The following is a 13,089-nucleotide window of genomic DNA, read 5'->3' as shown; positions in this document are numbered from 1 at the left end:
CTACTGCCTAGGCTTCCGCATGGTATTTTTGATATGTCCATGATACCCACAAGTACAGGTGGATTATGATCTGCAAGATTTATTAATTTGAAAACAAAAATGGTAAAATAGGCAGGTCGTTACAGTTTGATATTAGAGCCTAGGTTGCTAGGTTTTGTAGACTTTAGAGTGCAGTGGAAACCATACCAGAGTATAAGAAAAAGATTTGAGTTTTGTTCTACAGTCTGGAAACAAGACTTCTGTGGTAGTTTCTGTGTTTTTCTTGGGGTGATGATTTGAGGAAAACCATAGTAAGCTATTATCAGGTTGTGTTCCTAGAATGTAGAACTGGATTTATGAATAGAATATGGGGTTATTAAGATAAGGGACTATGTAGGGTGAGCAAAATATAGGGAATAGATATCTAAGTCATGTTTATTGTTTCTTTAGGATGGAGCCTGGAAGAGGTAGTGCCCACGTGAGTGGTAGTGATGGAGCAGGGCCCTCGACTGCAAGCGAGGCTGATTCTGATGTAGTTTACGCAGCATGGCTTTACAGGTTATGACTGAGGTCGCTAGGAGCTCTAGAGAGTAGGGAGGTCCGTCTACAGGGCATGAGTGCTTTATAGAGAAGTTTACGAAGATGAATCCTCTGGCATTTTCAGGAGGGGTTGATCCTACAGTCGCTGAGAATTGGATGCAGGAGATTGAGAAGATCTTGGTTGTGTTGCAATATACTAAAGAATAGAGGGTCCTCTTTGCCACCTATAAACTAGCGGGAGGTTGAGAGGTGGTGGATTGCAGTGAGGCTTCTAGAGCAGCAGAGGACGACGCCAATAGCCATGACTTGGAACCGATTTAAAGAGTTATTCTTTGTTAGGTACTTCTCAGCCACGGTCAGGGAAGCTAAAGTGGAAAAGTTCCTGAATTTGAAATCGGGATAGCTGTCGGTACAACAGTATGCGTCTCAGTTTATAGAGCTCTCATGATTCGCTCTGCATATTGTTCCTGATGAGATTAAGAAGGTGAGACAGGTTAAGAGAGGTTTGAGGCAAGGTATATTCAAGCATGTGATAGTGCTAAAGATACAAGACTTTGCTGAGTTGGTTGATAGAGCAGCTTTGGCTAAGATTAGCGAGCGTATGGATGTAAAGCAGCAGGGACAGAAGAAGATATCTGCATCATCAGGCTTTCAGCAAAGTCTTAGGAAGAGTCAATGGAGGAGAGGAAACTATGGTAGAGGACAGAGGCAGGTGGTTAGGGGTTGTGAGGTGCAGGCAGTGTAGAATCCTCCTGTTTGTTAGACTTATGGGAGGAGGCACTAGGGAGAGTGTCTGCTATTGTTGTGGTAGATAGAGGCATTTGATGTGTGATTGTCGTACACCACCAGATGGTGCTCCAGCTCCCAAACCACACCAAGGGGGCTATCAGGCACCACGTGGGGGCCAACAGAGGAATACGACTCTAGCAAGAGTTTTTACTTTGACGCCAAGTGATGTTGAGACAGCCGGCAATGTGGTGACAGGTATGGTTAGCATGCTTTCCTTTAAAGTTATTGCATTATTTGATTCTAGGGCTACACATTCGTTTGTGTCGTTGGCTTGCATTAGATTATGTGCGGCAAAAACACAATTATTAAATACGAGGTTGTTGGTATCTACGCCGACCGGGTCAGCGGTGAGGTGTAGTAGGGTGATCCGTAACTGTCCAGTTGATATCCAAGGGAAGACTTTGTCTGTTAATTTAATAGTGTTGGACATGCATGGGTTTGATGTTATATTTGGTATGGATTGGCTAGCATATAATTTTTCCAACATAGATTGTCATGCACGAGAAGTGATATTCAGACCTCAAGGGAAAGCGGAATTCAGGTTTGTAGGATAGCGAGTGCAATCCTCGCCGTAGCTAGTTTCAGCTATCCAGACCAAGAGACTACTGCTGAGTGGTTGTTAGGGGTTTGTGGTAGTTGTGAAGGAGATGTCATAGAATGAATTGAAACTTACTAGCATACCAGCGGTAAAAGAGTTTACATATATTTTCCTAGATGAGTTACCAGTCTTGCCACCTGATCGTAAGGTAAATTTCCCTATTGATATACTTCCAGGTACAGCGTCAATTTCTAAAGTACCTTATCGGATGGTGCTAGCGGAATTGGCAGAATTGAAGGATCAGTTGCAAGATCTGCTTGATAAAGGCTTTATACAACCCAGTGTATCTCTGTGGGGAGCTCCAGTTCTATTTCTAAAGAAGAAAGATGGGTCGATGAGGATGTGTATAGATTGTAAAGAGGTTAATAAAGTGATGATCAAGAACAAATATCCTCTACCCCGTATAGATGATTTGTTTGACCAGCTCCTAGGTACACAGGTGTATTCAAAGATTGACATCAGATCTGGCTATCATCAAGTGAAAGTGAAAGTAGAAGATGTCTCGAAGATGGCCTTTAGGACCAGGTACAGGCATTACGAGTTCCTTGTTATGCCATTTGGTCTGACGAATGCTCCTGCTATATTTATGGATTTGATGAATAGGATTTTTCATCCATATTTAGACCAGTTTGTTGTTGCTTTTGTTGATGATGTACTAATCTATTTGAGGAGCTATGAGGAGCATGAGACACACTTGAGGTAGGTTCTACAGATGCTACGGGAAAATAAGTTATACGCTAAGTTCAGCAAATATGACTTTTGGTTTGAGAAGGTCGTATTTTTGCGGCATGTTATTTCTGAAGAAGGAATTTCTGTAGATCTTAGCAAAATCGAGGTGGTAGTGAATTGGGCTAGATCGAGGAACATTGAGGAGATCAGAAGTTTCTTAAGGCTAGCTGGGTTTTACCATCGTTTCGTGGAGGGATTCTTAGTATCATTAGGGCCTTTGACACGACTAACCAGGAAGAATGTTAGATTTGAGTGGGACGACAGCTGTGAGTAGAGTTTTCAGGAATTGAAGCAGAAGTTAGTCACAACACTAGTATTGATCATCCCGTCAGGAGGTGAGGGTTATACTATCTATAGTGATGCATCCTTGAAGGGACTTGACTGTGTATTGATGCAGCATGGTAGGGTGGTGGCGTATGCTTCCAGATAGTTGAAGGAGTATGAGAAGAACTGCCCTATCCATGATCTTGAATTGGCTGCAGTTATACACGCATTGAAGATTTGAAGGCATTGTTTGTATGGCGAGCGGTGGTAGCTGATGTGTTGAGTAGGAAATTTAGGGAATCAATGTTGGCGGCTATGGAGATCCAGTATCCGATCATAATGGATCTGGAGAGATTCAGCATTGAATTAGTTGAAAGTGGTTCTCAGGCTTACATTACCGGTTTAGTAGTGCAACCTACTCTGCAAGAACGAATTAAAACTACTCAGAAAGAAGACCTAGAATTAGCGGAGGTGATGGATAGAGTACAGAGTGGTCAGGGGGAGGAATTCAGTATTGCAGATGATGGGCTTTGCGGTTCTGTTCCATATTATGTGTTCCTGACGATGTGCATATTAGGAAGACTATTCTAGAGAAGGCTCATAGATTTTTATATACAGTTCATCCTGGAAGTACGAAGATGTATAGGGATCTACGAGAGTCATTCTGGTGGAGTGGTATGAAGAAAGAGATTATTGAGTATGTGGCCCAGTGTTTAACGTGCCAGCAGATAAAAGTTGAGCACCAAAGGCCGGTAGGGCAGTTGCAGCCATTATTCATCCCAGAGTGGAAGTGGGATCATATATTTATGGATTTGGTGACAGGACTGCCGACGGCGTTACATGGTCAGAATACCATCTAGGTGATTGTTGATCATTTGACTAAAACCGCCCACTTCTTGCCTATTAAGATCAGCTACTCCCTCAATCGTTTTTACATTCAGAAGATAGTTCGTTCTCATGGGGTGCTAGTATCTATTGTGTCAGATCGAAACCCGTGTTTCACGTCACATTTTTGGAAAAGTCTGCAGGAAGCACTAGGGTCTCAATTGTCTTTTAGCACAACATTCCATCCTCAGTCAGATGGACAGACTGAGAGGACGATACAGATACTAGAGGATATGTTCCGAGCATGTGTTTTAGATTTTGGGGGTAGTTGGACTCAGTTCATGCCGCTGGTGGAATTTGTGTATAATAATTGTTATCAAACCAGCATTGGCTTGACACCGTTTGAGACTCTTTATGGTAGGACATGTCGTTCTCCTTTATTTTGGGATGAAGTGGGTGAGCGGCAAGTTGTGGGACCAGAACTTGTTTAGCAGGCATACGATAAGGTTTGACTCATCAGAAATAGAATCAGTGCAACTCAGAGCTGATAGAAAAGTTATGTCAATAATCGCCGCAGGAATTTGGAGTTTAATGTTGGTGATAATGTATTTTTGAAGATAGCTCCGTCAAAAGGAATTATGAGGTTTGGAAAAAAGGGTAAACTTAGCCCTAGGTTTATCGGTTCATTTGAGATTCTAAATAAGGTGGGGCCGGTGGCCTATAGGCTAGCTTTGCCACCTATATTATCCAGGATGCACGACATATTTAACATTGCCATATTGAGGAAGTACATCCCAAACCCTTCTCATATTATTAGTTATGGTGAATTAGAGTTCAGTGATTCATTGGTGTATGAGGAGGTGCCAGTACAGATTCTGGATAGGAAAGTGCAAGAGTTATGTAATAAGAACATTCCTCTGGTAAAAGTTTTATGGAGGAATCATACAGTGGAAGAGGCTTCCTGGGAGTCTGAGGAGCAGATGATGCAGAAGTATCCGCAATTATTTCAAGAAGCTTAAGTAGTTAGGTAATATTTCTTTTTGTAGGTACATGTAATAGTTTAATTAGTAAGTGATATTTTAGTTTTAGGAGAATTTTATTTTGTTTATGTAATCTCTATGGACTCGGAATGTAATCACAGTATTCCTTCGCCATAAGTGAGGGTAGGTAATAAAATAAGTAGATCATTTTGTTTTAAGGGATGATAAACCACGTGAATAGCAAATTTCGAGGACGAAATTTTATAAGGAGGGGAGAATGTAGTGACCCAGAGAAATTATAATATTTAAATAATAAAGAAGGGGGAAAAGGGAACAAGAAAATAGAGCCTTGTCAAGAAATTTAGGGGTTCGTCGACGAGAGAGCATGAGGGGCCTATCGACGAGGGAGTATTTTGTCGATGAGAAAATACTGAGAGGATGTTTTGGGCATCTCTGAATTTCGTTGAGGAGTGAAGGGTTCGTCGATGAATTGCCTATTGACCTCGTTGATGAGGTGACATGGCTTGTCGACGAAGGCCAGTATATAAATAGTCCAAACTTCATTTTTAAGCTAAAATTCGACGCCCAAACTCTCTCTCTCTCTCTCTCTCTCTCTCTCTCTCATCCCTTTGATTTTCCACTCCTCTCTCTTAGTTTCTCGGCCGAATTTCAGCCAGTTCGATGATCTGAAGCCACCACGACACTCCTGGGAGAATTCTCTTCGAATTTGCTGGAGTAGATCGTTAGTGGGGTTTAGTTGGAAACTATCCCAAATTTATGGTAAGGCTTTCTACTCAGTATTTGGCTTTACTATAGTTATAAAAAAAATGTTATACATGATGAAATACTGAAGTTTAGTTATGTGAAATCTTGTTTTCAGGGTGTTGATTAGTGAGCCCAGCGGAGGTTGAGCTGATTGTTTTATGGGCTTTTTCAAGAATCAGGTAAGAGAATAAACTAAGCTATTAATTTTATGGAAATGTATGTATGATCTTACAATATTTAGTTTCAAGAAAATGAATATATATGTATATTTTATGTTAGGAAATACTGTGATAGATGGCGATGTGTTTAAATATACCTAATACCCATTCTGTGTGGCATGAGTAAGATTTATTGTGAAATACTGTTTTCTGAGAATATTTTTATATGATATTCTAGCATACGGGCCGAGTTACTGATATGATATGCCGGTGTATAAGCCAAACTATTGAGGTGATTAAGTCAGCATACGGGTCGAGTCTTTTATTTGTTATGAATGCGGCCTACGGGCCATGATTGATAAAATATGAAATATTGGCGTATGGGCCGATGATTTTTAACTTTGTATATGAAATGTGACGATGATAGTGAATTGACAATTATTACTATGGAATAATGATGTATCGTAGTTTAGAATATGATATATAGTATCAGAACTTGGTTGGCTTGGTTTAGGCTTACACTAGACACGGTACCGTTGCTATGTGGTCACGTTGATCGTGATATTTGTGTTATCACTGTCGTACGGGGCAGCGTGAGGATGGATAGTCGAAGTGGTTATTGAAGTGTTGGCGCCCTGGTATATGGACCAATCTGGTAGACCCATTGTACTTACAGACATTTATTTTGACTTGGCAGTGGTCGGTCAACTATTGTCAGGTCCCGCCTTCAGGCGACACAACCTTGTCACGTGGGGGTAATACATAACATTAGCCAACTAACCTACCAGGGTTGTTTTCATATTATTATCATTATAAAAATGGATTATGTTTATGGAAACTCAGTATGTTCGGTTATGCTATGATTATACATGTTTTCCCAGAAATAATATTGACAGTTTTACTGAATATGTTTATGTATGCTGTTATGTATAACACAGAATACTCATGTTGCCACAAAATGTTATTAATTTATTTTCCCTTACTGAGAGGTGTCCCACCCTAAATTATTTGATTATTTCAGGAGCCCTGGATAGGAGAGCGAATAAAGCTCCGTTGAGATAGATATCGTTGGTCTACCCTTTTATGAAGGGTAAGTTTTTTTTTTTGGTAAGGTCAGATGGATGTTGTGGGAAACGACCCTAGGATTGGTCTTTGGAGATTTTGGGAGTTGTATTATGGATATAGTAAACTCTAGTTTGTTATTTAATGATATTCCAGGATATATATGAATTTATGTTTTCCTGCTGCCTAGGCTTCCGCATGGTATTTTTGATATGTCATTGGTACCCAAGGGTACAGGTGGATTATGATCTATAAGAATTATTAATTTGGAAAAAAAAATGGTAAAATAGGCAGGTCGTTACATATGAGATTAAAGCTGAAAGAAGGAACACAAAGAACATTGTATTTGATAAGATTTTCAGTGATTTGAACAATCCCAATGTGTGTAACCAAAGCAGTTTCACCATTAGGAAGGTTCACATGAGCATTCAAAGTGGTTGTGATATGTGTGAAACAAGTAATTGAATGTACCATGTAGTCAGTAGCTCCTGGGTCTATGACTCAATCAGTAGATCCAAACAATTCCTGTTTATCAATTGGCTTAGAAAATAGAGTGTGTCAAAATGGGTGTGAAGGAAGAATTAGATAAAAAACCTGACATGGTTTCAAGATAGTTATTATGTGCTTGAGGTTGGGAAGAATTTATTGTCACAGTAGTAGCACCATGAACACTAGTAGATCCAGAGGTCAATCCAGACAAACCATTACCAACACTTGCATTAGCAAAATGATGATTGTCAGTCGAAGTTGATCCTGTATTGAGAAAAGCCAACAACTGCTCACATTGAGCCTTGGTGATGGGACATTGAATCTGGCTTTGAGAAGAATTCTCAATCATAGTTCCTTGAGGACAAGAAACTTGATTTGCACTTGATCTCCATTTTGGCTTATAACCAGGTGGGTATCCGTGTAGTTTGAAACACTTATCAATAGTATGCCTAAGCATATTACAATGAGTACACATAGGTTTTTCTTTCTTGCTGTTTCCTTTGTTCCATCCTGAATTACCAGAATTGCTTCCCTTTGAGTTTGCATACATTGCCATAGTATCAGGTTTAGCAGCATATGATCCGCCATGTCCAGCATTCTTGTGAGACTCTTCTTGAAGAACTGATGCATAAACCTTGTTAATTGAAGGAAGAGGCTCATACATCAGAATTTGTGTCCTAATGGTTTCAAAATTTTCATTCAATCCCATAAGAAACCTCATGACATAGACTTTGTCATGATTATTACTTAAAGTTTTATTCACCACATGTACACCCTCGTAATGGTTCCAGATTTAGCAATTGATCCCATAACCTTTTGAATTTCGTAAAATACCTAGTTACTGACATCTAATTCTGAGTAATATAACAAAGTTTCTTTTGAAGATTGTATATTTTGAGACCATTGCCTTGAGAAAAAACATTTTGCAATTCCAGCCACATCTCTCTAGCAGTTTTACAATACATCACACTACCATATACATCTGCGTGCATTGAATTAATCAACCAAGAAATTACCATCGTGTTGCAACTATGCCAATTTTCATAGAGAGGAGACTCTAGATCAGGTTCAACAATTTTTCCATTGATAAAACCTATCTTTTTCTTGGTAGTGAGAGCAAGAATCATGGCTTTTGACCAAGAATGATAGTTTTTCATGTCAAATAGTGGTTGTGTAAATAGAATGCTACCTGGATTTTCGTTCGAATGGAGGAAGAATGGATTTGAGAGATTCGGTTGTGAGGATGGATCAAATTGATTGCTTGAATCTGGAAATGCCAAGGATACACCTTTAGGCTTTCTATGTATTTCCTATCTCTTCTGGACTTTGTGCGTGAGGAGCAGTTTCAGTCTTTGTCGGAATTCGCAGATCCAAATATACCTTTGATCATCGTTTCATTTGTATGAATATTGCTCTGATACCATATAAAACTTCAAGAAAAGAAGATCTAAATAAACTCTGATCTTATTTCTTGAATATAATGAAGCTTACAAGTAAAAAACTAAAAATACAATCATTAAATCTCCTTATATACAAAATCTATTAGATTAACTAATAACTAACTTCCTAATAAAAGAAATAATTACAAAGTTTAACTAACCATAACAAATAACTAATTCTCCCAAGGCTGCTTATCAATTTTAACAATTTTAAATCGGCAAACGCTCCAATGCTCAAGCTATGCCAAGAACTTCTGTCACATTAGAGTCGACGACCCAACCGATGCACCAGACAAACCCATGACCATATTACTATTATTCCTTATAACGCACCCCCACCCTAGTCCTGAGGGCCAGGATTTTCCAAAGTTTAGCCATCAACATTGGGTATTAGACCAATATACCACTGGCCTGAATTTTCTCTGATTGTTAGAGTCGGGTGCAAGGTATTTTTCTGATCGAAATGGCCTCTGCAGTCTGCAAAATTTATTCCTTGGAGCTTGCTTGGCTTTAAGCCTGATTTATAACAGCTGAGCTAGCAGAAGTTTGATAATTTCAAAAAACACCATTCCCGGTATAATTAATCCCCAGATTGCCGATGTATGGCGAATATTATAGTTTGCCAGATAATTTTGTCTTTGTTGAGATTTGAAGGAACCCACTGGCCGGCAAAAGTGTGAGGATAGGATACAGCCAGCTGATGCATTGGCCAACCAAAGTCATCTGAAGAAAAGAAAATTTTAAAGCATTTCGATAGTATTAGTCTACAATTTTTTTGTCAAAATAAAGTAAAATGCCAAATCAGTTTTCCAAATTTAGTTTTCATGAGTTGTGATATTCATAAAAATCTCATGGTATGACAAGGCGTTGCACCTGTTGAGGGATTGAGAGTAGGATTGCACAAAATTCATTTTTGCAAGCACCAATTGAAAAGGCTGTTGCCATTTACCCTAAGACTTCGCCATCTGGAGAGAACAACATGCGCAAGGAGACACCAGATGGATCATACTCATACCCACTTGATGCATCATACTGTTCACAGCAGGCACAAGGATCGATATGATTGAAATTGTCAACTTGAAGAATAGCAGCCTCTTGAAGTTGAAGTGCCTGCTCTAGATAACACAAAACTTCTTCCATAGAAGGCCTATTGACACTAATGTCGGCCAAGCATTTCTCTGCTGTGTCTACGAATTTTTTGAGAGAATTTGGTTTTACTTTTCCCACGAGATAAGGATCTATTATTTGTTCTAATTGTCCTGCCTTTTGTTGCTTCATTGCCCATTGGGCTAAGTTCATCATTTCCTCTGAAAGGGACCGATCTAACACAGGTCTTGCACAGAGAACTTCAAATAAAACCACTCCAAATGAATACACATCAGATTTTGTTGTTAGGCGCTGTCTCCTAAAATATTCAGGATCAAAGTAACCAAATGTCCCTCTCACTGCCGTGCTCACATGCATCTGGTCATTCCTATGTATCATCCTTGAAATGCCAAAATCTGCAACCCTAGCGATGAGGTTTTCATCGAGCAAAATATTTGCTGACTTCACATCACGGTGTATTACTGGTTTTATAGAACCAGTATGAAGATAGTGGAGACCTCTGGCTGCTCCAATACATATCTCAAGTCTCTGCTTCCAACTCAGGCAGGGAAAATCGGAGCCGTATAGATGGCTCTTGAGGGTCCCATTCTCCATATATTCATAAATCAAAACCATCTCATTCCTTTCATCACAATACCCGATCAGTGAAACCAAATGACGATGGCAGAACTGTGATAGCAACTCAATTTCGGTATAAAACTCTGTGTGGCCCTGCTGAGACTTAGGGCTCGACCTCTTGATTGCCACTTTTGTTCCATCATGTAAGACTCCTTTGTAGACCTTCCCAAAGCCACCAACTCCGATCACCTGGGCCTCGTCAAAGTTGTTTGTGGCCTCTTCAACTGCAGCAAAGGGGAAGCGATATGCCATGTTCAAGTCACACTCAGCTCTAGTGGTGCTGACAGGAATCTTTATCTTTAACTTTCCTTGTGGCGCCCTTTTTTTTCTTTCTATACAAACCACAGAAAAAAGTATAGTAGCAAAAGCTATAATAAACACTCCAATGGTCACGCCCACTATCGCACCAACCTTTTTTTTATCTTTGTTAGGGTTTGAGTCCAAAACTTTTGCACTTAGATTGCCCATAGAATTGTTCACTTTCATGATCTCAAGCCCGTTGAGAATGGAAATGGGGTTATTTACACGTAAGAAGAAAGGGATGATGCTTACAGGAAGGGCTGTGCTTTCACGTGGGTCTGTAATAGCATCTAGATAAAATGGAGCACCCATAATTTCATCTCTAAAAGCTTGTAGATCTGGATCTCGAGCAACAACCCAGGAATTAATTTGAATATCAAAAGAGATCTTGTTTTGGGATTCACCCACAATATCACAAAAGTGAAACCGTAGAAGGTACTGAAATCCTGGATCCACGATGAACTCCCATGTAATATTTGAATAAATTGTTTGGGTATCAATTGTTGAGTTCATTACAATGGCTGTGCCATATACAGATTTTGGAGCAATATCAGGTGTTGACCCGCCAGATACATACTTAACAGCTGTGATATTTGATATATTTGTGGCTGGATTTGGTTCAATTATGAAATGTTGGTCAGCCGCCCAAGTTCGGCAGAGCGTATCATTTTGAGCGGGGATTGTTGGCCCACCTATGTTCACTCGTACAAGTGTCTCGAATGCTTGAGCCGAAAGGCCTTTGAAGTTCTGAGATGAGAAAGCGCGGTAATCACTGTCACTGATAAGTTCATCAGGGGTTGAAACGACTTCCAGGGCATTTAAGAAGGCTAATGAATTGCTGGAAGGAATGAAGGTGAGGGAAAGCGTATCTGTGGTGACATTTATGGAGTACTCTTTGACAGTGGAAGTGTTGTTGTTCGGATTGAAATTGGAAAGAAGTAGGTGAGTTTGGGTGGAAACTGAGAAAGTTGCAGTACTCATGTCATAACTTTCAAAAACAAATGGAAAGAAATAGAGGCGGATCCAGAGTCTTCCCATCCGGTGGATTGGGAAAATGTATTTTGCGGTCTCAGTGAAGATGGTTGCTGTTTGGTAGAGCGATAATTCGGCAGGGGTGCTGAGGGATTTTGGCACAGCGGCAGTGGTGTTGGCTGAGAAGTATTGTTGGGCCTTGAGGAAAGTTGAAGCTGCTTGCTCGGCCACAAATATGCGATCACCCACTGATGTATTGGTGGGTGATCCACAGTCTATAAGGTAATTGTCTCTGGGAACAAATCCAACAGAAAAGCATGTGAACCACAAGAGTGATGAAACATAGATGAATGATCGAAATCTTACATATCCCATCATCATGAAAGCTGACCTCTGGTTAAGGAAACATTACCAGTCTCTTGGAATTGTTAGTTAGAACTTGCAATTAGAGGCTAATTTGACCTGTTATGATAAGTACAGGACTAGAATCTTGAACTGGTCCAGATTGGTCCCCTCTCCAGTTGCTGGGAACTACGTCAGCATTACATTACCACTTGTTTCTTGAGCATAATGGGTAAGACCAGCCAAAAGCCATCGACTGTAAGTGCTTCAGGAAATGGCTGCGGTCTTCTAGAATTTTTGCGGTATATGCGTGGTGCCAAAACCTTTTGCATCCAGGCCATCGACTGAAAAATACCTCAAAGAGCCTTCTAGCGACAGATGTTGATTTTTGGATGTTTTAACCTTTGATCTGCAATTCTGAGTTCTCTTATCAGGGACATTAGTGAAATCTGAATGAATGGGAAAGCAGGCAAGCGGAGCTGCAGAAGTCATATCCATCTAATGGACAGCCAATATATGGTCAGCAACTGGTTGTAATAGGTGCTCTTCATTTGTTTATTTTTTCTTCTAAAATTTGAGGGTCCAGCATGTTGGCAGTTGACATTGGCTTTCTTCTTTCCTTGTCTTCTCTCTTTGATTTCATTCTCTCTTTTGAAAACTAAAAATTAATTGACCAGAACAAGGTCTTATATTATTAACCCTTCTGTAAGTTTTTTCACCTAGCAATACGGTATGGAGATTGACGAGTTTGTATGCTATCTTACCAGCTAGTATGTCCTGTGTTAATTGGTTAATGCATCAAATAGTCTGTTTGCTTCTTTGCATATGCCCGATTGATTATTCATCAAACCTCTCAATACTCCCGATCATAATACATCACATTTTTTTCTTGGCTAGGCAATCAATAACTTCCATGAAGGTTTTTATTTTTTGCTGAATCAGTCAGCAATGGGCTGATATGCAATAGGCATTCCTGATTAAATCCTGTTTCCATGCATCAAGTATGTTCTGCAGTCACACGTATAATTGCTTTATCTGGAGTCTTGACTTCAATGCAGTTGCTTTGCTAATCTTTGGTTTTATGCATAAGCTAGGCAATCAATAACTTCAATTGGTTAATGCATCAAATAGTC

At 39.8% G+C, this 13,089-nt stretch overlaps 1 protein-coding gene across 1 annotated transcript; it reads right to left on the bottom strand.

Annotated features, from left to right (window-relative positions):
• Positions 1-9,562: 9,562 nt before the first annotated feature.
• On the bottom strand, positions 9,563-12,748 carry LOC131148074 (probable receptor-like protein kinase At5g59700). Its single transcript, XM_058097810.1, has one exon. It carries the CDS (start codon positions 11,993-11,995, stop codon positions 9,563-9,565), a length of 2,433 nt encoding a protein of 810 aa, XP_057953793.1. The 5' UTR covers positions 11,996-12,748.
• Positions 12,749-13,089: the final 341 nt, after the last annotated feature.

Source organism: Malania oleifera, chromosome 2 (genome assembly GCF_029873635.1).
Source record: "Malania oleifera isolate guangnan ecotype guangnan chromosome 2, ASM2987363v1, whole genome shotgun sequence".
NCBI lineage: Eukaryota > Viridiplantae > Streptophyta > Magnoliopsida > Santalales > Ximeniaceae > Malania > Malania oleifera.
This window is presented reverse-complemented; position numbering and strand designations above follow the sequence as displayed.